Below are 22,155 nucleotides of genomic sequence, written 5' to 3'. Positions count from 1 at the left end.
TTTATGTGTGCGTGGCGGGCGGGGGGAGGCTGTGTATATTACTTAACATGCATTTATTTACACAAACATCTGCACAAATCATATGCCAGCTCTGATTTCTGACCTCACTGTGTCTCAGCTGCTTCCTTCTCTGTAAAATAAGGAGAATGAGACAAAGACTTTGTGAATCTATAAGAGAGAGAGAGCGCGAAAGAGAAAGAAAGAGAGAGATTGAGAGATTTGTAACCTGACTAGTCATTTAGGAAGACAGGCAAACTTTAGAAACGTTGCCTTTTAAAATTCAAAAGAGCCCTAGCAGGTGTGGGTCGGTGGGTAGAGCATCGGCCTGCAGACGGAAGGGTCCCGGGTTCGATTCCGGTCAAGGGCACATGCCTGGCTTGTGCGCTCACTCCCCAGTAGGGGGCGTGCCGGAGGCAGCCGATCCATGATTCTCTCTCATCCTTGATGTCTCTCTCTCTCTCTCCCTTCCTCTCTGAAATCAATACAAATATATTTTTGAAAAATCAGTAAAATAAAATAAAATTCAAAGGCATCCCAAGTTCCGACGCTTTCTGAAGCACATATGCTTTGCCTGTCGAACCCTTTAAAAAAGAACTATGCTAAGGTGTTTGGGTCCCCTGCCAGTTCACTTGGTGTCCAAGACCCTGGCTCTCTTTTCCAAACGAAGAGCCAATAAATAACGTGAAACCGGCTCAGAAATCCCCCCCCCACACTCTGCCTTATCCCTTTATAGTCACTAGAGGGTAGAAGAACTTCATTTGTGGCCGCCGAAGGGAGCCCGGCTCTCGCGCTCCCACATTAAGAGTTTCTGTAACCATCGGAGGCAGTAAAGTTTCCCGGCATGCCTCGGGCGAAGCCTGACAAAGCAGTATTTTCTCCGTTTATTGATTCTGCTGCTGCACTAAAACACTGGGCCTGGACATCAATAACCATCTTTAGTTAGGGAGCCGCGGCCTGTGCAAGGGCACCCGCAGTTGGTGGGAGAACATAAAAGCTGGGAAGAGAAATTGTGAGCTTGGGGAATATTGTAGCTGGGGAGGACCGGAGGAGAGGTTATGGAAGAATGTCCCCAGGAATGAAGGAGGAGAGAAAAAATGTTGACGGCCCGGATAAAGATATCAAAAATATGGGAGGAGCAGAGGGGCCGGGAGAGCAGTATTTATTTCTCTGCTCCAGAGTTGTATCTTCCCACTGAGCTGTTGTCTGTGTTTTTTTTTGTGTGGGTTTTTTTTTTTTCCTCCCTTCCATGGTAGTTTCTAGAATTTGGACTTCAGTGCACGGGGCTCAGGGACATCGTAAATGTCCAAAGCGTGTGTTTCATAAAACCTCAGAGGCTCAGAGCTCATTGCAAGCTGCTTATGATCTTTAGTTGAGAGATGCAATTGATACAGAATCAACTGGTCGGTTTGATTCTTTGCGACTTGGCGTGTGCAGTTTGGAGAGGCAGATGCAACGGGGTTCTAATTTGGCTCCTGAAAATGAGTCACTGGGAAAAATCTAGAGGTGCTGTGATTATTCCTCTGTAAGAGTTGTTGAAATACCCTGATTAGCCCTGGCCGGTTTGGCTCAGTGGATAGGGCATTGGCCTGCAGACTGAAGGGTCCCAGGTTCCGTTCCACTCAAGGGCACGTGCCTCAGTTGCAGGCTTGATCCCCAGCCGGTGCACGAGGCGACCAATCGATGTTTCTCTCTCTTTTGTCTCTCCCCTCCCTTCCACTCTTTCTAAAAATCAATGGAAAAAATATCCTCAGGTGAGGATTGAAAAGAACAAAAAGGTACCCTGATTAACCTTTCTTTGTATTTTTAAACTACAGGGGTTGGCAAAAGTAGGGTTAAAGTTGTGAGTGTACGAAACACAGAATTTATCCTTGTATTATTACTTATTCATTATTGTATTATTTATTTGTATTACAACTGTAAAGCTATTCTTGCCCACCCCTGTATAAGCTTATTTTTGAAGATTTCCATAATCTATTTAAAAATTAGGTAGTAGGAGTGTGACATAAAGAAGATTATTACTTAGCTATGAGTATCTAAAAAAGGTACTAATTCTAAGTAATGGGTTACCTAGAAAATGTCATTGACTTTTTCACTTCCAACATATTCTTAGAATAACTTTTTTTTAACGTAATTGCTTCTTAAATCCATACATTTATAAGTTTGCATCCTCCAATGGAAACCCAGAGTAGCAGTCTTTTTTATATATACCTATATATATATTTTATTGATTTTTTACAGAGAGGGATAGAGAGTTAGAAACATTGATGAGAGAGAAACATCAATCAGCTGCCTCCTGCACACTCCCCACTGGATATGTGCCCGCAACCGAGATACATGCCCTTGACCGGAATCGAACTTGGGACCCTTGAGTCTGCAGGCCAACGCTCTATCCACTGAGCCAAATCGGTTAGGGCAGGAGTAGCAGTCTTTTTGGAATCTTTTCTAAAGCGTTTCCTGCCTACACTGACCTTGACTTTAATATACTAAATATAGAGATTGTCTTCAAATATGGGGTAAGGGGACCCTCACAGCCTTCGTTTATCTTGTGATGAGCATGTTAAGACGATCAGCGAGGATTTGATGCAAGAGGGCCTGAACCTGGTGCCCAGCTCCTTTTGAATATTTTCTACATATAATCTTCGCTGTGAATCGATCTGTTCCTAAACCTTACTTCTCTCTTTGAAACGTGTGCAACAGTTATAGAGATAAAAAATTAACAGCCGTCACTTCTTTTATAGCAAGGAGTCTAATGGGAAAAATGCAATAATGGAATTGATGAATTACTGAGTGAATTCAGAAATCTGCGCACGCGCACACACACACACATATCTTCCTGCTATTATTGGAGCCATTTGAGTCTGTACAGGTACGATGGCTGAACACGGCACCCCTTTAGTTACGTATTCCCTTTACTTTCGGTTAATTCGCACCGAGATAAGTATATATTCTTCCCTAGCCGCTCCTTTAACCCACTGTTTTATGCAGTCATATGTCAGCAGTCCCAAGGTAAGAGCTATGTCCCGTCCTGGTGTAATGTTTTTTTTTTCCTCTGTGAAATTAGTTCACTAGCGGTGCCAACATTTGGCCTGTCTGACTTCCCATCCTTTTATCTCCGTTCCTCTGTTATTTCAGAGGCTGATCTCCACAAGGTAGGGTTTCAAGGTCCTCTGTCAGCTGGCCTCCAGCTGGCTGTGTGCAGTGAGAGGAATCGGCAGGATCCGAGAGGATGGGGGAGGGCGGAGGGCGGGTGTGTCTGCGTTTTGCATCTCCCATTAGCCAGACCAGCTGGTTTTCAGCTTCTACTGGGTGACCCTGAACCTAGTATTTATTCTTTTTTTTTTTTTTTGTCTTTGTGGCCCAAGGGGCTTAGAATGTCAGCGTGCGGGCTAAACCCAGCCCTGTGTCTGTTTTCCCAAATAACAGTTGTATTGGACCACAGCTGAAGGAATCCATGTATAAACCATCTCAGGCGCCCGGCCGGTGTGGCTCAGTGGTTGAACGTCGACCTATGAACCAGGAGATCGAGGTTCGATTCTGGTCAAGGACACATGCCCGGGCAGTGGGCTCGATCCCCAGTAGGGGGCATGCAGGAGGCAGGCGATCAATGATTCCCTCAAATCATCGATGTTTCTATCTCTCCCTCCTCTTTGAAATCAATAAAAAAAACATACACACTGAGTGGCCAGATTATGATGATCTCTGAACACATAATAATCTGGCCACTCAGTGTATATCCTATATAATATCCTATATAATAAAAGGCTATTATGCAAATTGTCCCCTCGACCAGGAGTTTGACCAGCAGGCAGGCCGACCAACCGCCCATGTCCCCTTCCCCTGGCCAGGCTGGCCGGACCCCATCAATGCACAAATTCATGCACCGGACCTCTAATAAATACACACACACACACACACACACACACACACACACACTCTGAGTGGCCAGATTATTATGCGTTCAGAGATCATAATAATCTGGCCACTCAGTGTATATTAAACAGTCTCGGGCTGACAGTGGCAGTGTGGAGTCTTTGGGACAGAGACCTAGTGGCCGACAAGCCTAAATGCTGACTGTCCAGACCTTCACAGGAAAGGGCCACCCTCCCCTGCCCAGCCTAGGAGTCTTAGACGCGTCCTACTGTTGCTCCCCTGAGATGCTCTGATTTCTGTTTGGCTTCTCAGCATCTCGTTCAGCTGTGAAAACAGATGCTCTGCATTGGGAGCCCTCCATTTTCAATGCCAGAGATGGTTTTCTTTTCCTCTTGGATCCCAGTACAAATGGGAGGGGCTAAGCCCTAGCTTTTGGCTTTTTTCTTTTTTTAAAAATTGATTTCAGAGAGGAAGGGAATGGGAGAGAGAAATAGAAACATCAGTGATGAGAGACAATCATCGATTGGCTGCCTCCTACACTCCCCACACTGGGGGATCGAGCCTGCAACCCGGGCATGTGCCCTGACTGTAAATCCAACTGTGACCTCCTGGTTCATAGGTCGACACACAACCACTGAGCCACACCAGCCAGGCTCAGCTTTTATTTTTTCCCCCCACATTCTTTTAGTGGGATTATTTTGTGAGAATCTTCAATTACACGCTGAGGGTTCTGCATGAATTTAGGTCATGCCCTCCAGCCTTCTTCCCCCCTTTCCACTTCCGGCAGCCCCTCAAAAGGAGGAGTTGGTAGAACTACTGGGTTTAGGTTGCTCTTTTTTTTTTTTTTTTTAAATATGTTTATGGATTTCAGAGAGGAAAGGGGAGACAGATGAGATCAATGATGAGAATCACCAATTGGCTGCCTCCTGCACACCCCACACTGGGGATGGAGCCCGCAATCCGGGCATGTGCCCTGACCTGGAATCGAACCGTGACCTCCTGGTTCCTAGGTCGATGTTCAACCACTGAGCCACACCGGCCGGGCGGCTTAGCTTGGTCTTGAACCCCAAGAGCTGTCCTGTTCATGGACCAGAACCTCCTTTGTTGCTCATTTTTCCACTTTAGCTTTTTCAGGTCTACCGACCTCAGACTCATCACACAGTAGCTGCCTGGTGACAGGGTGCTGGGAGGGATCCTGTGAATGTTTGTAGGTGTGCTCTCTTGCGATGGGGTGATGGCGCCTCCTGTTGGTTCTGACCCCTCTTGTAGGCTCCTGTTCCCGCGCTGCGTGACTGTGGGTGCGCCGACTCTGTGGGTGCGCCAACTCTGTGGCTAAACAATTGAGACCCAGGAAATCCCGGCAGTTTATCGTGGCTCTGCTTTGCCTTTGACTCAGTCATACGGGTCGACAGGGTCAGTTTGGCCTCTGAGCACTTGGCAGAGACAAGCGCTCGCCACAGGGTTGAGCCCTTTGCAGGCAGTGTGCTTAGCAGGTTATTGCTTTGCTAAGGGCTTGGCCCCCCACTCCAGACTTGCTAAGTTCGAGACTCCAGGGCTTGAGAGCCAGCAATCTCTTAGCAGCCCTCCCAGGTGCGTCCGAAGCATGCACCAGGTGGAGAGCCACTGGCGTGGTCTCAGGTGCAAAGTGGGGTGCTGGGCGGAGTAGGGGAGGAAGCCAGAGGGGTAAGGAGGGCGGGCCTTGGAGGCCAGTGGTTACGCTGCTACATCGTAGGTAGCGCTGGGGTGGGGGTAGGGGTAGGGCAGAGAGGTGCCCAGGTGGGGAACAGAAGGAAGCACTGGGGCGTAGGTGCCAGCCTGACTTTGCAGAAGCCCAAGAGTGAGCAATTCCTTAAATGTTGTAACCCCAGGGCTTCACTCAGGTCCCCGCCCTGGATAGAACAGCACTGAAATATATATTTTTAAATGTTTATTTATTGATTTTTTTAGAGAGAGGGAGGGATACAGAGAGAGAGAGGGAGAGAGAGAAAGAGAGAGAGAGGGAAACATGGATTTGTTGTTCTACTTATGTATACACTAGAGGCCCAGTGCATGAATTCGTGCACCAGTGGGGTCCCTCAACCTGGCTGCGGGATTGGTCCGAAACCAGCTCTCCAACATCCCCCAAGGGTCCCACATTGAGAGAGCGCACAGGCCAGGCCGAGGGACCCCACTGGTGCATGATCAGGGCCGGGGAGGGACGTGGGAGGTTGGCCAGCCAGGGAGGGACTGCAGGAAGGCTCCAGGGTGTGTCCAGCCGGTCTCACTCAGTCCCAATCCGCTGAACTCCAGTAGCAAGCTAACTTACCAGTCGGAGCGTCTGCCCCCTGGTGGTCAGTGCACGTCATAGCGAGTGGTTGAGCAGCCTTAACATATCATTAGCATATTACACTTTGATTGGTTGAACGGTCGACCAGTCAACCAGACACTTAGCATATTAGGTTTTTATTATATAGGATTCATTGAGCGCTTCTTCTATGTGCCCTGACCTGAGATCAGACCCATGACCTTGCTACATCGGGACGGGGCTCTAACCAGCTGAGCTACCCGGCCAGGGCCAGCACTGAAACACTTTAAGTGAAGAAGAGACGTAGAAATCCGGAACATGGAAGTAACGGCCGGTAGGATGACAATTGTGAATGGAGAAATACTAGTCGGGTAAATGTGATTGATGGCCTTCTGAACTCGCTAGAGATCAGGCCAAAACTAGAAAATCTTAAGTTATCACATAGCCTTCATTTTCTTCTTCTTTATGTTTTAAATGCATTGAGAAACATTTTCCTGGTTCCGAGCCCTGAGAGTCATTGAGTATTTGTAGACATTATCCATTTTTTAAAAACTTCTCTTAATTGAAATTTTAAAATATATTTTTATTGATTTCAGAGAGGACGAGAGAGATGAAAACATCAATGACGAGAGAATCATTGATTGCCTACCTCCTGCACACCCCACACTGGGGATCGAGCCCACAACCTGGGCATGTGCCCCGACTGGGAATCGAACCGTGACCTCCTGGTTCCTAGATCGGCTCTCAACCTCTGAGCCACACTGGCCAGGCTAATTTTTATGATAGAAACATCACTGAAGAGAGAGAATCATTGATCCGCTGCCTCCTGCACGCCCCCTACTGGGGATCAAGTCTGCAACCCCGGGCATGTGCCCTTGACCAGTATTGAACCCGGGACCCTTTAGTCTGCAGGTCAACGCTCTATCCACTGAGCCACACCGGCCGGGCTCATTTTTATTTTTAAGTGTGACAATTGAGCGATGATATTCCCTCATACTTAACAAAAAAAATAGTCAACTGAATATAAAACTTTTAGAGCTAATATTTTTGTACATACAGATTACTCATACCCTTGGGACTGTGTTAGCGTTTTCATCTACAGATATAAATCTCATCTCCTGTCCACGTCCATGTGGGGAATTTAAAAGGCTTTCTTTATATTCTTACGCAGATTTGTGTGTAGCTCTAGGGGGATTTATGCCTTCAGGATCCGCTTCAGATGATATAAGGGGCTGCGGGTAGGAGGTGTTCTGCTTGGATGTATGGATCGGCTCACGTCACGCTGTAAAAGCTGTTGACAATGAGCAGTAGTTTTACATGCTGAAAACGCTCGACAGAAATATTTCAGGGAAACCTCTTATACACCCAAGGTTCTTGGCGTTTCTAAATAGCGCCGACATAGCCGCAACCTTGCTTTCCTGTCGTTTTACTCACGAAGTTCATCTTTCCTCGCGTTTGTTTTCATTGACTGCTTAGTACGTTCTTACAATGATGTAGACCAAATAATGCGCGTCAACCTAAGATGCATGGGCGAGAGTGGAACACGTTTTTATGTTTCCAGGACTGAGATGATATAAAACGTGCCCACAAAGTACTGGGCACCAACTAGCAAAATCTTGTGAAACTTTTCTCACTGCCCCTCTGTAGTTTTTATCTTTTTTTTTTTTTTTTAGATTTTTTTTTTTAATATATTTTATTGATTTTTTACAGAGAGGAAGGGAGAGGGATAGAGAGTTAGAAACATCGATGACAGAGAAACATCGATCAGCTGCCTCCTGCACACCCCCCACCGGGGACGTGCCCGCAACCAAGGTACATGCCCTTGACCGGAATTGAACCCGGGACCCCTGAGTCCACAGGCCGACACTCTATCCACTGAGCCAAACCGGTCTTGGCTGTAGTTTTTATCTTTAAAAAAAAAAATGTTTTTGGTATTTTATTACACCCAAAGGATTACTTTGATATTGGTCAAGCTGTAATCCACTCCGGTACATCGTTTTAATCTGGGGTAAGTGTGGCACGGTCCTTTTGCTAGCAATCCATTCCAGGTAAGAACCATTTATTCATTTTTTTTTTTAAAAATTCGTATTTTTATTGATTTCAGAGAGGAAGGGAGAGGGAGAGAGAGACACACACATCAGTGATGAGCAAGAATCATTGATGGGCTGGTTCCTGCACGCCCCCTACTGAGGATCGAGCCCGCAACCTGGGCATGTGCCCTTGAACCGGAATCGAACCCGGGACCCTTCAGTCCGCAGCCCGACGCTCTATCCACTGAGCCAAACCGGCTAGGGCCAAGCTGTCTGGTTTCTTAATGAAAGTCAGTATATGTCGAAGTTAAACATCACACCTTGTTTTCACTAGTAATAACGTGTGTGTTTCCGAGAGAAGTCACTGGAAGAATGCTGTGGGTTTGGGGGGGCAGCCGGCAGGGGTGGGGGGGGGCTGAGGGAGAGAGAGCCTATGAATGAATCAACATAGAAATAGTAAAAGGTTCCGATCCTTTGGGAGGAAGGAGAAACATAACAAAACCCCGACGTCCCATATTTTACCCGTTATGTCTGCTGAGAAATTAGGGTCAGGACCCCGAAACTTTGCTCTATCTCGGGGTGTTTGTTTCAGCGCAGGTGGGGCGGGCCTCTCCTTTGATGGGTCATTTCCTTTTCTCCCTGCACATTCCAGGCTGCATTAAGATGACAAATTTCACTCACAGGCTCCGGCACCGCCGCCGTGAAAACCTGAGCCATTGAGCTAACAGAGTGAGTGCAGAGGGAGGAAGATGGAGCCCGATTTATTGTGGGGGGACGAGAGAGAGCTTTGGAAGACCACAACAGCATCTGCGAGCCGGGCTCTGCCTCGCAGCTCTCCAGGGTGGAAGAGAAATGTTCAATTAATTAAGAAACTTTTTTAAAAGCCCGTGCACATATCCCAGAATGCGTTGTGAGCAGACGAAACTTTACTTAACACACGAGAGGCCCGATGCACGAAATCCGTGCAAGGGGCTCGGCCCTCACAGCCCTGGCTTCGTCTGGAAGGACGGCCGGTCTAATTAGCATATTACGCTTCTATTATTATAGATAACCTTCGAGTGGGCAGGAGTATTGAGGGTGAAATACGCAGAATAAAGGTGTGTGTTTTTAAATCCTCACCCGATGATGTTTTTCCATTGATTTTTAGAGAGAGTGGAAGAGAGAGGGAAAGACAGAGAGAAACATCGATGTGCGAGAAACACATCGATTGGTTGCCTCCTGTAGGAGCCTCGTGGACCAGGGCCTGGGCTGGGGAGGTGCCTGCAACCAAGGTACATGCCCTTGACCAGACTCGAACCCGGGACCCTTCGGTCTGCAGGCTGACGCTCTATCCACTGAGCCAGACTCAGTGGTCGGCAAACTCATTAGTCAACAGAGCCAAATATCAACAGTACAACGATTGAAATTTCTTTGGAGAGCCCAATTTTTTAAACTTAAACTATATAGGTAGGTACATTGTTACTAACTTCATTAGGGTACTCCTAAGCTGGCCTTTGCTAAAAACTCAAGGGACCAAAGAGCCGCATGTGGCTCGCGAGCCGCAGTTTGCCAACCAGGGGGCTAGGGCAAGGTTTTATGTTCCTCTCTTATCTCTGAGCTAGCCATGCATACGGCTCTTTCCCTAGCCTGCCTTTAGTAAGAGGGGAAGAAAAAAAAAAAAAATCTTGGCCAGCACAGAGCGAGTCCGTCACATCCAACATGACTGCGTTACAGACCAAAATGTTCAAAGTCCGACCGAGATAGATAAAGGCTTTGATGGAAAGTGGATACTTCCCAGGGACGCGGCGAGCAATAATCCAGATGTTACGCCGTAATGCAGCGGGTGTCCGCGGCCGCGCCCTCCCAGGCTGTCCCGCCATATGGAACCTCTCTCGGGGGCCCCTGGGTGACCGGCTTTGGATCCCCTTTTCACAGAGCTCATCGAGCTAAGTGGGCCTGCTCTACGGACAAGTTAGATAGAAGCCCTTCCAAGATAAACATCCCATTCGAAATGAGGACATGCCAAAGCCCCAGAATGATGCTAAGGACATATTTCACGGAAACACGGCCATTTTTCTTAGGCGGTTGCCAGACTGCAGGCTGCCCTTTGATCTCCCGTGGACACGACTCCCTTCTTCAGAAAAAAGGATTTTGAAATAGTTTCAGTGTTTAGGGAGGAATACATCAGTCGGGGCTTTGAAGCATGGCCACGGGACAGGTCATGCATTAGCGTGTTGTTTGGCAAGTCCAAGTTTGAGAAGAAAAACACACACAAAACAGGAAATGGCAGCGGGACAGATGAATCAAAATCTCATTTTCTTTGTAAAGGGAGAAGCTTTCGGCCCGCGTGCTTCCTAAGCTCTACCGTGTATTCAGTGTAGCTACATCTGTACGGACACCTATAGACATATAAACACACATACTTAGATGTTTACATACGTGTCTGTCTGTCTACACATGGTGCTGGTGTTTGTTGTTCTTAACAAGTAGGAAATTGCGGCCCTAGCCTGTGTGGCTCAGTGGATAGAGCATCGGCCTGTGGACTGAAGGGTCCTGGGTTTGATTCCAGGTCAAGGGCACAGGCCCGGATTGCAGGCTCGATCTCCAGTAGGGGGCGTGCAGGAGGCAGCCAATCAATGATTCTCTCTCATCATTGATGTTTCTATCTCACTCTATCCATTCCTCTCTGAAATCAATAAAAACATTTTTTTAAAAGTAGAAAATTGCTTAGCTTTTAACTATTTTATCAACTTTCATTCTGGAGTACATTCAGTCCACACCCCAGAGGCAAATAGAAGTTACAAAAGAAGGTTTACACTGAGTGGCCAGATTATTATGATCTCTGAATGCATAATAATCTGGCCACTCAGTGTATGTGTGTGTGTGTGTGTGTGTATTAATTAGAGGCCCGGTGCATGAATTCGTGCATGAGTGGGGTCTGGCCAGCCTGGCCAGGGGGAGGGGACATGGGCAGTTGGCCAGCCTGCCTGCTGGTCGAACTCCTGGTCGAGGGGACAATTTGCCTATTAGCCTTTTATTATATAGGATATACACTGAGTGGCCAGATTATTATGCGTTCAGAGATCATGTTCTCCAGTGGAAAGGGATTTTTCTTCTCCTTAAAATTAATTCTTTTCTTGTCTGCCCTTCCTTCTCTGTCTCAGCACCTCCAAAATCTGTGTGTGTGTGTGTGTGTGTGTGTGTGTGTGTGTGTGCATGCATGTGTGTGCATTTTATGAGAACAGCGATATGGGTGTGAAGTTTGGGAGAATAGATTCCCTTAGTGCTTAAGGTGGTTATAAAATGATCAACCGGATGCTTGTTGCATCATTTCTTCGGAGTGGCAGAGTGCCGTGTGCCGGATGAGGTAAGCTGGTCTGTAATTAATACGGCCCGGACGTACCATTTGTTGTGATAAATTGTGACGAACTGGTGTCCCAGCAAATTGGTGTCTAAACGTCCTGGAAGATATATTGAGCCGATGACAGGATGAATATATAGCGTTAGAAATTCATTGCTTTCCTATGATACTTGGCGCCATTTACATTCCTCAGTCCATTTATTTCTCCTTCAGAGAAAGCTGGGTATGCCGGCGCCACTTCATTTATTGAACCGAGAGCATAAATGAACTCCGCCAACTAAATGCAGTGTGTGGGTCCCATTGGCATCCGCACCCAAACCAGCTAACCATAAAAAAGATGTTGTTGAGACCGTCAGTGAAACGTAAAGATGCCCTGGGTACTTAACGATATTAAGGGAATGATGGCTACTCTTTTTGAGCGTCATGCCTATAGAAAAACAAACATGGGCCCTAGCCGGTGTGGCTCAGTGGATAGAGCGTCAGCCTGTGGACTGAAGGGTCCCAGGATCGAGTCCAGTCAAAGGCACATGCCCGGGTTGTGGGCTCGATCCCCAGTGGGGGGCGTGCAGGAGGCAGCCCATCTATGATTCTCTCTCATCATTGATGTTTCTGTGTCTCTCTTCCTCTCCCTTCCTCTCTGAAATCAATGAAAATATATTTAAAAAAAAAAAAACAAACAAACAAAAAACACATATGCGGAATTTGCTTTCCAGTATTTCAGCCAGAAGCAAGTAGTGAAGGGATGGATGAAATAAGACTGGCAAATGGTTGACTCTGGTGAATAAATCCGTGGAGATGTCATATACTGTTCTACCTTGGTATGTGTTTGGAAACTCACAGAATGGGAATTAAAATGTGCTTGTCCTCTGGATAATTTAGTAGTAGGGGATGTTTGCCTTTTTCTGTATTTGGTTTAAGGTGTGTATGAGTGGGCATGAGTAACATCCTTTAGAAAAGGAACAAAATAAGCTAATAGTTACTGAACTGAACTGTCCTGGGTTCCAGGCACTGTGCTAAGTTCTTTATACATTATTTCCTCTCTCTTCCCCTCACCCCCCCGCCCCACATCTGTAAAGCTCAGCTGGCTGGCCAATCCCAGCTGGAGTTATGAATCTCGCAAGGGATGAGCTTTTTAGTAATTGCCCAGAGAATAAAGGGGAGTGGGGACAGATTCAAGTGTGAAGGATAAATTCACAACCACTATTTCTGCTAGGCTGGTGTGGCTCAGTGGTTGAGTGACAACCTATGAACCAGGAGGTCATGGTTCTATTCCCTGTCATGGCACATGCCCGGGTTGCGGGCTCGATCTCCAGTAGGGAGCGTTCAGGAGGCAGCTGATCAATGATTCTCTCTCATCATTGATGTTTCTCTCTCTCCCTCTCCCTTGTTCTCTGACATATATATATATATTTAAAAACACACACACACACCACTATTTCTGAATGCCCATAGATATTTCATTTCCCTACAAAGCAATGCCTTGTTCTGATACCTCTGTTTCCCAGAATGCCTTTCTTCCCTTCCTATCATTACAATAGCCGAAGGCCCAGTTGAAGGATGCCTCCCCAAGAGCTGGGTGGGAGGACAGGCCAGTGCCGAGTGCCAGTGTCGCTCGCAGGCATCTCTCCCTCTATCGCTGCGAGCCCAGTGCCGGAGAAAGAAACCCCACAGCTGTGACCGGAGGTTTGCACAATCAGTGAAGGGTAGCAACCCTTGCTCCATCCAGGCAGGGCGTGCCCCGTGGCATCGCACACTGAAAGCGGGAATGCCTGTGATCGCCAGCGTCGCACGCACTCGGGAGTCACCGGCGAGCTGACCTCTCATCTCTCCTTTTTGCTCTAGTCCTCGCTGATGCGCCACCTGCGGCTCTCAGAGGCCTTGAAGAAGAACCAGCTCTGGAACGGGATCGTAAGCATCGCGCTGCTGGAGGGAAAGAACGTGTCGGTGGGAAATGTGGCAGAGATATTCGTCCTGTTAAAGCTGGGCGAGCAGAGGTACAAAAGCAAGGTGAGTTGTCAGCTCTTTAAGGAGAACAGCATCTTAAAATAAACTTTTTGTTTCTTTGGAAAAAAATGTTTCCCCACTGTACATGTCTACAAGAATAGAAGTCATTTCTTTTTAGCCCTCTTAGCTATGTTCGGGTTATTCCAGAAAGCAAAATAATGGTATAGATGCAGTCAGTTAGTAGGAGTATTTGATTGCTGAGTTAAGTTTCGTTCCATCCAGTCACTAGAGCTGGAGAAAACTCATTAAATAATAGTTTTGAATGCAAGATTTATTTTGTTTTAAAAATAAGCAAAAACTGTGTTTCGTAGAAGGCGGATAAAGGATAATTAAACGCCTTCAAACTGTAACAAAAATAAGAGAGTAGATAGTAATATATATTATACTTGGGTTACAGTATTTGCGATAACAAAGTATTTTCAAAATTATATACAATTTTCTTTCTCTTTCTTGTTAGTATTTACACCAAAAATAGACTTTGAGTGCTGCTGGGGTTTTTTTTGTTTTGTTTTGTTTTGTTTTGTTGCTATGATTAAAAAACAAAACAAAAAACACACACCAAACTAACGTATTAAAAGTGACTTGTTATGAGCAAAAATACTGGCATTTTTAGCTGCCTTTCCAAACCAGTCATCTGATTCTGTTGATCCGAATTCCATTTAATTTTTAATCTTACTAATTTGGTGTGGTTTCTCTTTCACAAACCGTGGTCTCCAAACCATGGTAATGAATTAGTTTTACATAGCTGTCAGACAGGAATCTGTTCTATGTTTTATGGATGGAGGGAACCGGGTACTTGAAAGTTAAGCCCCTTGCCAAAAGCCACATAATAAAAAAAACATCAGGGGGAGGTTTTCAAAAACAGGATATTTGCAGATCGGCCTTCCGCGCGTGGAAGGCATAACAGACGCACCCAAGTTGGCAGATGTTGTAGGGAGCCAAGAGTTTGTCCCCGCTGAACCGATTTCAGCGCAGAATCAAACACGAAGCGTCATTTCCACCAGGACACGGACTAGAGAATCGAAGCTCATGTTGACGAATCAGTTTATAAAAAAAATGTGAAAAATCGAGGGCGAGTTACGGCAGAAACATGCAGGTGATATTCGCCAGGTAGTCTGAGGCTGTACCTCCCAGAGACTGTATCCAGGGTAACCACATCTCTGGCTGAGATTTCTTCAGTCAGCCAGGGCCGGGCGAAGGATTTATAGGAACATTATTCATCACGGGGCACACTTAGCTCTTTGGAACTAAGGTGAAGTGGAGAATTAGTCCAGTATCTGCTCTGGGATCCCCTCCTGGGGGATATTGTGTTTAATTTGTGGTCTAATACTTGGTTTGTTTTTCCATCGTGGTTGCTAAATTCTGTGACCTGGCATAGTCAGTCCAATGTGACCAACAGCTTAAATGATGTTACGTGATGCTGGCTATAGGCCAGGAGGGGCTGGTCCCTGTCTACCCATGTGGTCATGGCTGGCACGAAGATTTAATAGTGGATATTGTGCCCTTAGTTGAGGCTGGTACTCAGGGACCAGCATTCCTGCTCACTTTTTAGCCACAAATTGAATCTCTATGTAAATGAAACAAGAAAGACAAAGCCTGCCAGTGATTCAAACGCTTAGGACGTTTCAAGTCCCTCTACGAAAACACAGAAACGCTGTGGAGCGTTCAGACCAGCCTTGTTCATTTTCAAATGTGGCGGCAGTGGGGTTTGCTAGACTTCCTCTCTCCCTTGAGGGACTGGACTCAGCAAACTGAGATTTAAAAAAAAAAAACAGGCAGCAGTGTCCTGAACTCATGGGTTTCTTGTGAAATGCAACTGACAGATATTAATCAGGACCCCAGACTGTTCATTTATATACTTCTTAAGCCAGTGCTGAATGGATGTGCCACTAAAATGATTTCATGAACCAATGAATATAGTTTCTGTAAGAGTGGACAGTGTAAAACATCCATTGAGATAGGTCATATATATGTATATATCTCTATATATAAAAGCCTAAGCGACCATCCGACTGGTAGCTATGATGCGCATTGACCACCAGGGGGCAGACACTCAGTGCAGGAGCTGCTGAGCCATAGTGACTTGGTAGCTGTGGTTCTCTGGTGACACACCGGGAACCAGAGAGGAGGGAGCCCGATTCCAGGGTGCATCACCCAAGAACCGTCCTCTCTCAATCCGGGACCCCTCACGGGGATGTCAGAGAGCCGGTTTTGGCCCAATTCCTGCAGGCCAGGCCGAGGGACCCCACCGGTGCACGAATCCATGCACTGGGCCTCTAGTATATACATAAAAGTTAAGGTTTCTTGTGGGGTAACTGTGCTTTCTAACTTGGTGGGATCCACTATTGAATCTGGGGGTTAGCTAAAAGAGTGGTGATGTTTTTGCCAATTCCCCAAAACCTCCAAGTAGTCCCTTTCCTTCCCCAAAGGGGAAAAGTTTAACTTCGAAAGGGACAGACAGACACATCACCCCGAGCTCCTGCCCCTGCTGTTTAGAACAATGAATTGAAATGTGTAGCTGCTGTCGCGATGCATGGCAGTCTGAAGACAATAAACGTTGTAACCGCATGTTTTCTAGACACTGTGTAAGAGTGCACATCCGCAGTGGCGGGAGGAGTTTGACTTTCACTACTTCTCTGACAGGATGGGCATCTTGGACATTGAGGTCTGGGGAAAGGACGGCAAAAAGCACGAGGAGCGACTGGGCACGTGAGTCCGCTCTGCTTTCTCAGTGGTGGGAGCGTGCGCGGCGCTTTCCGCACGAGGCTGGTCTTTGTCTGTTGGGCTTCGAGTCAGACCTCACCTGCCCACCCCAGGGAGCCAGAAGGAAGCTGGAACCTCCCCTGGGAGCAGTTTTTATTTGTTTATTGGTCGATGGCATTTAGTATTTATTAAAAAAATTTTTTTTGTATTGATTTCAGAGAGGAAGGGAGAGAGAGAGATTAGAAATGTCAATCTGGCTCCATTTCTTTCCCATCCTTTGTCCTATCTCTCTATATAAAAGCCTAATATGCAAATTGTCCCCGTGGGAGTTTGACCGGGAGACCGATCACTCACTATGACATGCCTTGACCACCAGGGGATGGCACAGAATGAAGGGAGGCCCCGGCCGGCAGCCAGAAGGCCCTGATCAGCCCTGATCACCAGCCAGACCTAAGGACCCTATCTGTGCACAAATTTTGTGCACTGGGCCTCTAGTTGTCATATATATTACACCTATATATGTTCTGAATTGAACAAGGCAGTGTTCATTTTATGCAGTCCTATGCCTTTTATTTATTTAAAATACATTTTTATTGATTTCAGAGAAGAAGAGAGAGGGAGAGAGAGATAGAAACATCGGTGATGAGAGAGAATCATGGATCGGCTGCCTCCTGCACGCCCCCTACTGGGGATCGAGCCCTCAACTGGGGCATGTGCCCTGACCGGGAAATCAAACCAACCGTGACCTCCTGGTTCATAGGTCGACGCTCAAACACTGAGCCAGGCCGGCTGGGCAATGCCATTTAGTATTGATCAAAACAGAAGAAAGCAGGTCCTGCCACACTCTCAGGGGGTGTGGTCAGATTACTAGCCCAGTCCCTTCTCCCCCTCCTTCACCTACTCAGGGTAACTGACCCCTCAGACACTTCTCCTTACCCCTGACACTGGGCACTGCTGTAACATACCCATGCCCCACCAACACCCATGTACGTTCAGGGGATCAGAAACGCTGTGCTAGCCCAGGAGCAAGGACACGTTACGTCAGTGTGCCGACACAGAGCACTCTGTGTCCCAATGTTGTCCCAACATGTCCTCCGAGTGGTGGGAACATGTCCCTGCCGTGATGCATGGCCGACCTGTTGTGTCAGTACAAAGAGTCATACCCTCTCGCCCCATGCCATTGTGCTGTCACGGCTGTCCCACGTCACAGGAAATGCTTTTCCCCGTGTGTGAGGTGTCTTCACAGACAGACACTGGTTTCCGATGGCCCTTTCACTCCATGTGTTGTCATTCGGGTGTTTATTTATGATTTTAGCTGCTTCTTGTTTAAGTGCCTGTCCTAGTGGTCATTCTGTCCTTTCTTTTTATGGATTTTAAAGGATTTTTTTTTTTTTTTGGTATCTCTTTCCTCTTTCCTCTCCCGCAGTAAAAGAGATCACAGAAGTGTCTCTTGGGAGCTGGTTACACAGCATTAGCTGCAGCGAACTTCCAGGTGGGGTGAGACGTACCCTGAGATACAGCGTGATCCTCAGAGTTAACGGGGAGATGATGCTAGCGGATGCCTACCTCAGACATGCTCCTTACAGTTTTTTATTTTACACTAGAGGCCTGTTGCACGAAGATTTGTGCAAGAATAGGCCTTCTGTCCCCTGGCTTCAAGTCCTCGCTCCTGGCCGGAGCACCGCTCCTGTAGCTCCCTCTGCACCACCCCCTCATAGCAGGCGTCCCACCCCGCCTGGCCGCTCAGCGCCTGCATATGCAAATTAACCCACCATATTTGTCGTGTTAATTTGCATACTCACTCCTGATTGGCTGTGGGCATAGCGGAGGTACAGTCAATTTACATGTTTGTCTATTATTAGGTAAGATTTTTCACATATTTTTTCCATTTTATTTTCTTTGTTGTAATTCCAACGCTTAGTTATCTGATCTCCCAAATGTTGGGAAATACCTTTTTGCATCAGGAGTCCCTTTGACAGTGAGAGTCAGTTATAACTGTCTCCTGAGTCCTCTCTGCTTAGTGTGTTTTTTTTTTTATAAAAATCCTTACCTGCCCTAGCTGGTTTGGCTCAATGGATAGTGTCAGCCTGTGGACTGGAGGGTCCCAGGTTCGATTCCAGTCAAGGGCACATGTCCGGGTTGTGGGCTCAATCCTCAGTGGGGGGCAGGCAGGAGGCAGCCAATCAATGATTCTCTCTCATCACCGATGTTTCTATTTCTCTCCTCGTCTCCCTTCTTCTCTGAAATCAATAAAAATATATATTTTACAAAAATCCTCACCTGAGGATATGTTTTCCCATTGATTTTTATAGAGAGTGAAAGGGAGGGGGAGGAGGAGGAGAGAGAAAAAAACATCAAAGTGAAAAAAACATATCTATTGGTTGCCTCTTGCACGCACCCCAACCGTGGGACAGGGATGGAACCTGCAACCCAGTATATGTCCTTGACCTTGATGACCTATGCCCTTGACCGGAAATTGAACTGTGACCTCCTGGTTTATAGGTCGACGCTCAACCACTGAGTAACACCAGCCGGGCTAACCTGCTCCAACTTTTAAACAAAATGGCTAGAATATAGATTGTACACTCTCCCATTTTAAACCGGTACCAGTTGTTCAAAATAATTCTTTTCTTAACGTGTATTTTACACTTCAAGGCGATTGTAGAGATGAACTCATTATGGAATCTTCTAGACTTACTTTCGCTTGGGCAACTTGAGAATGAGGATGCCGGAGCCGGGGCTGCCTCTGAGTCCCGCGGGTGACTTGGAAGAGGCTCTGGCATTCCACCAGTTTGTCAGTGGAGAATCAGGGATGGACTCTTTCCCTGGACAAACGGCACCCGTGTCCTCAACCGGCTTTTTACAGCCACGCTTGACACACTCCCGGTTTTCCTCCTGTTCACCCCCACTTCCTTAGCCTCTGAGATTTACAGCTTCGAAAACTACAGCACTCTTTCCTGCCCTTTGCATTTAAGTTAAAAGCTGACCAGCCTGAAATATAAAACACAGAATTATGGTAATGAGCGAGAGGTTAAAAGCTATCATGGCAAGGGACACTGGAGCAGGTTGGGCTGACGGATCCGGTAAAATTATGTGTGGAATTAAGACAATAAAATGCGGTGGGATTAATGGAGAAAGGCGTGCACAGGGGGTCAGAAACAGTGCCGTCTCAGCACATTAACTGGCTGTGGGCTGGAGCGCATAGCTTTAATATATGCCTGCTGTGGAGGAAACATAAGTAATTTAGCCTTGTTTTCTGTAGATGAATAAAACCACAGGCTTTTCAATATGGGAGGGAGGGGCCTATATTCCTTTCTATATACACTGAGTGGCCAGATGATGATGATCTCTGAACGCATACTAATCTGGCCACTCAGTGTGTATCCTATATAATAAAAGGCCAATATGCAAATTGTCCCCGTCACCAGGAGTTCTACCAGCTGGCAGGCCGGCCAACCACCCATGTCCCCTCCCCCTGGCCAGGCTCGCCGGACCCCACCCATGCACGAATTCATGCACTGGGCCTCTTAATATATATAGTTCAGAGATCATAATAATCTGGCCACTCAAATATATGTATATATATATATATATATATATATATATATATATATTTTTATTTTAATTGATTTCAAAGAGGAAGAGAGAGGGAGAGAGAGAGAAACATCACTGATGAGAGAATCACTGATCGGCTGCCTCCGGCACGCCCCCTACTGCCCCTAATGGGGATCGAGCCCGCAATGCAGGCATGTGCCCTGACTTGGAATTGAACCACGACCTCCTGATTCATGGGTCTTCACTCAACCACTGAGCCACACTGGCCAGGCCTGGAGATGATATTGACTAACTATTCTAAGATCTGCTAAGATCTCACTTTGGCCCAAGAGTCAGTGTGCAGCACATTCTGAATGATTGTCCAAACAGGTCACTCCCTCCCTCCCTCCCTCTTTTCCTCCCTCCTTCCCTCTCTTCTTGCCTCCCTCCTGCCTCCGCCCCCACCCCCACCCCCGCAACCCTTCTAAGCATAAACAAAGCAGGTGTGGTCCAGGCAAACGCAGAGTTTTCCGTGTTAAAGCAAATAAGCGCTTAGCACTCAGCCCCCCTTTGTGGCGTTTGCTTCCGCCTTTCAGCGTGCTTGAGGTTTTCACCAGCCCAGAACATCGGTTGTGAAGAGGCGGAAAACATGCAATTTCTAGCAGATGGGACAGCCTTCCCGAGCCGCGCTGCTGAAGTGGGATCCATCAGCAGCGCTTCAGGCTCCGTTTGTCCAGAAAGAAACCCACCGGGGAAGCCCTGTGGAACGCGCCTGTTAGGAAAGCACCTTAACACGTGGGTGTGAATAAAAACACGCCCGCCCGTTGGCATTCATCCGGAAGAAAATGGTTTTTTCATTAACCCCCCTCCCACTCACATGTCTCTTATCTTTTCTAAATTGTTTTTGGATCCTTTATTCTCTTTGCTGGAGAAAGACACGGAGCAGAAAAGCCACATAGAGCCATAATACTTAAAACTTGCAAAGTCCTTTCTCCCTAATTCTGGTTTTTTAAAATACATATTTTTATTGATTTCAGAGAGGAAAGGAGAGGGGGAGAGAGAGAGAAACATCAATGATGAGAGAGAATCATTGATTTGGCTGCCTCCTGCACGCCCCACACTGGGGATCCAGCCTGCAACCCGGGCATGTGCCCTGACTGGGAATCGAACCAACCATGACCTCCTGGCTCACAGGTTGATGCTCAACCACTGAGCCACACAGGCCGGGCTCTCCCTAATTCCTGACCTCATTGTCTTTCTGCAGACCTTATTGGGCAAGGATCTGACGCCTCTTTTTCATTTGCCATTCTATTCTTTACCTTTCCTCCTTCATTGTATTTTGTTTATTTATTTTTTAAAAATATATTTTTATTGATTTCAGAGAGGAAGGGAGAGGGAGAGAGAGAGATAGATAGAAACATCAATGATGAGAGAGAATCATGGATCGGCTGGCTGCCTCCTGCACGCCCCACACTGGGGATTGAGCCTGCAACCCGGACATGTGCCCTGACCGGGAATCGAACAGTGACCTCCTGGTTCATGGGTCGATGCTCAACCACTGAGCCACACTGGCCGGGCTCCTCTCCTTCATTTTAGAGCGTGTTGGGCTAGGAGTGAGTATTCTAAGCCAGAGGAGCCCTCTCGACCTTCCCTGCCCGAGAAACCCATGCCCCACAGAATGCGGTTCGGGTAATGAGGAAACGTAGGTTCTTTGGAGGCTCCGAGGTGGCCCTGAGTGAGTCGCTCACTCTCCTCTCTCCGCTTTCCGCTTTTGCAGATGTAAAGTGGACATCGCCTCGCTCCCACTCAAGCAAGCCAACTGCTTGGAGCTGCCCCTGGACAGCTGCCCGGGGGCCCTCCTGGTGCTCATCACGCTGACGCCCTGCGCGGGGGTCTCCGTGTCCGATCTGTGCGTGTGCCCCTTGGCGGACCCCGGCGAAAGGAAGCAGATCACCCAGCGCTATGTGAGTGCTTTGCCTCGGGACTCCGGCCCCACCCCCACTTTTCAAAAAAATGTTCTTACTGATTTCTGAGAAGATGGGAGAGAGGAATAGAAGCACCCATGATGAGAGAGAATCATGGATCGGCTGCCTCCTGCACGCCCCCTACTGGGGATCGAGCCCGCAACCCGGGCATGTGCCCTTGACCGGGAATCGAACCGTGACCTCCTGGCTCATAGGTCGATGCTCAACCACTGAGCCACACCAGCCTGGCAACCCACTCCCACTTTTAAGTCGCACCGAAGTCTATGAATTGAGAAACTGCGTAGAACGAGATCTTTGTCCAACGATGAATGGTACGTCTCATAAAACAAGACATCAGACCCAGAGGTTAATGTGTTGGTGAGAAGGTGCAAGCAGATTGGAATTTACCCTCATGCTATTCTACAG

At 47.2% G+C, this 22,155-nt stretch overlaps 1 protein-coding gene across 4 annotated transcripts in view; it reads left to right on the top strand.

The window, feature by feature from the left end:
- MCTP2 (multiple C2 and transmembrane domain containing 2) overlaps positions 1–22,155 on the top strand; it is a 146,287-nt gene that overhangs the window by 57,506 nt on the left and 66,626 nt on the right. For 3 of the 4 annotated variants that reach the window (XM_054713240.1, XM_054713242.1, XM_054713241.1), the window contains exons 9-11: positions 13,367–13,531; positions 16,107–16,237; positions 21,543–21,729. In XM_054713240.1, the coding sequence (XP_054569215.1) occupies positions 13,367–13,531; positions 16,107–16,237; positions 21,543–21,729 (483 nt within the window). Of the gene's footprint in view, positions 1–13,366; positions 13,532–16,106; positions 16,238–21,542; positions 21,730–22,155 lie in introns of those variants that run through there. The other variant, XM_054713243.1, reaches the window with a different exon arrangement.

This window comes from Eptesicus fuscus, chromosome 25 (assembly GCF_027574615.1).
Source record: "Eptesicus fuscus isolate TK198812 chromosome 25, DD_ASM_mEF_20220401, whole genome shotgun sequence".
NCBI lineage: Eukaryota > Metazoa > Chordata > Mammalia > Chiroptera > Vespertilionidae > Eptesicus > Eptesicus fuscus.
Note: the sequence above shows the minus strand (reverse complement) of the source record. Positions and strands in the feature narration are given on the sequence as shown.